This window comes from Rhea americana, unplaced genomic scaffold, assembly GCF_003343005.1.
Source record: "Rhea americana isolate MKP2758 unplaced genomic scaffold, rheAme1 scaffold_40, whole genome shotgun sequence".
In the NCBI taxonomy this organism is placed as follows: Eukaryota; Metazoa; Chordata; class Aves; order Rheiformes; family Rheidae; genus Rhea; species Rhea americana.
In genome coordinates, this window is record NW_028186535.1 from 1,562,047 (window position 1) to 1,563,285 (window position 1,239).

The 1,239-nt window shown below is 44.1% G+C and overlaps 1 protein-coding gene across 1 annotated transcript in view; it reads left to right on the top strand.

Moving 5' to 3' along the window:
• Window positions 1-589: 589 nt before the first annotated feature.
• The window catches only part of STMN2 (stathmin 2), a 41,063-nt gene continuing 40,413 nt past the window's right edge, over window positions 590-1,239 (top strand). The window contains exon 1 of the mRNA XM_085314316.1: window positions 590-771. Within this exon, the coding sequence (XP_085170442.1) occupies window positions 753-771 (19 nt within the window). The 5' untranslated portion in view covers window positions 590-752. The remainder of the gene's footprint in view (window positions 772-1,239) is intronic.

Below are 1,239 nucleotides of genomic sequence, written 5' to 3' on the forward strand. Positions count from 1 at the left end.
AAGTAGCTACTGCAACAATAGCATTTATTCTGCCTTTCATTTTTTGGAACCATTCATGAATGTGAGCAGGTCCAGCTGTCATTCCCCAGGTTTTGTCACAGTACAAGTTGTCCAGGATTAAGACTGGGGCTTACAAAATAAATACTGAAATGCAAAAACATGCAGCATAAAACAATTGCATACAATGTCTGCATAGATTTGTAGGAAATGGGATATAGAGGTAAAATAATATAAGCAGCTCTTTTACTGAAATGTTTTAGAAAACCCTTTGCATTGGTCCTTTCTTTTGTGCTGTCTGTGGAATAAAATGTATTAAAATGAATTTGTGCATGTTTTACAGGTAGCAACAGCAGAGCCTTCAACACCAATAGGCTTTTTCATGTAAGACATAAAGCATTTGACATGGAATGTACTATTAAAGCTAAACCGGGGGGGGGAGGGGGGGGAGAGGCGTTCAAGGACTGATTTCCATTTCAAACTGCATTCTGGCACTTTGTACTCCAGCACCATTGGTGGATCAATATTTAATGCCCGGAGATTCTGGCTCTGCAGGAGTCATGTCAGGGGACCTCTAGAGCCAATCTGCTTGGGTAGAGGAGTGATAATTATTCATGGGCTCCTGCCTCTTGCTCCTTCTCTTGCACAGCCCCACTCTGCTGACTCAGTGCCTTATTCAGTCTTCTCTCCCTCTCTCCACTGCTGTAGCTGGACCCCTTTGCCTTCACCGCCTCTGAGAGTCTGCACATCCCACCATGGCTAAAACAGCAATGGGTAAGAAACTGCCTCTCTTTTCCTTCAGCCAGTACAACAGCCACTATTTCCTAGGACCACTATCTACACCGGGTGCTCTTTTCAGTGGCCTTAAAGTTTAGAAAAATCAAGACAACGCTGAACATATTTTTTCTTTAATTTCTTTGATCAAAAAGGGGAGGGAGGTGGGACCCCGAGGCTCTTTTAACGTCCTAACCTGCGATCAGATTAAATATTTACTGATGGGTGAGTTCGGCACGTGAGTACAGAATAATTTTGATTTTTTTTTAATTATTTTAATAATTTAAGTATTACGGCACTAAGGGGGAAAAGAACGACAGAAAAGTTAGCCCCCTATAAGTATGCCCTCTGCAGCCCCTGTTGCCCCCGGTCGCCGGGGACAGCACGTCCCTTTATTTCTGAAACGAAATGCGAGACGCGTGGCGAGGAGAAGACGAGCGGGAAGGAGGAACGGCACGGCGAAGCGAA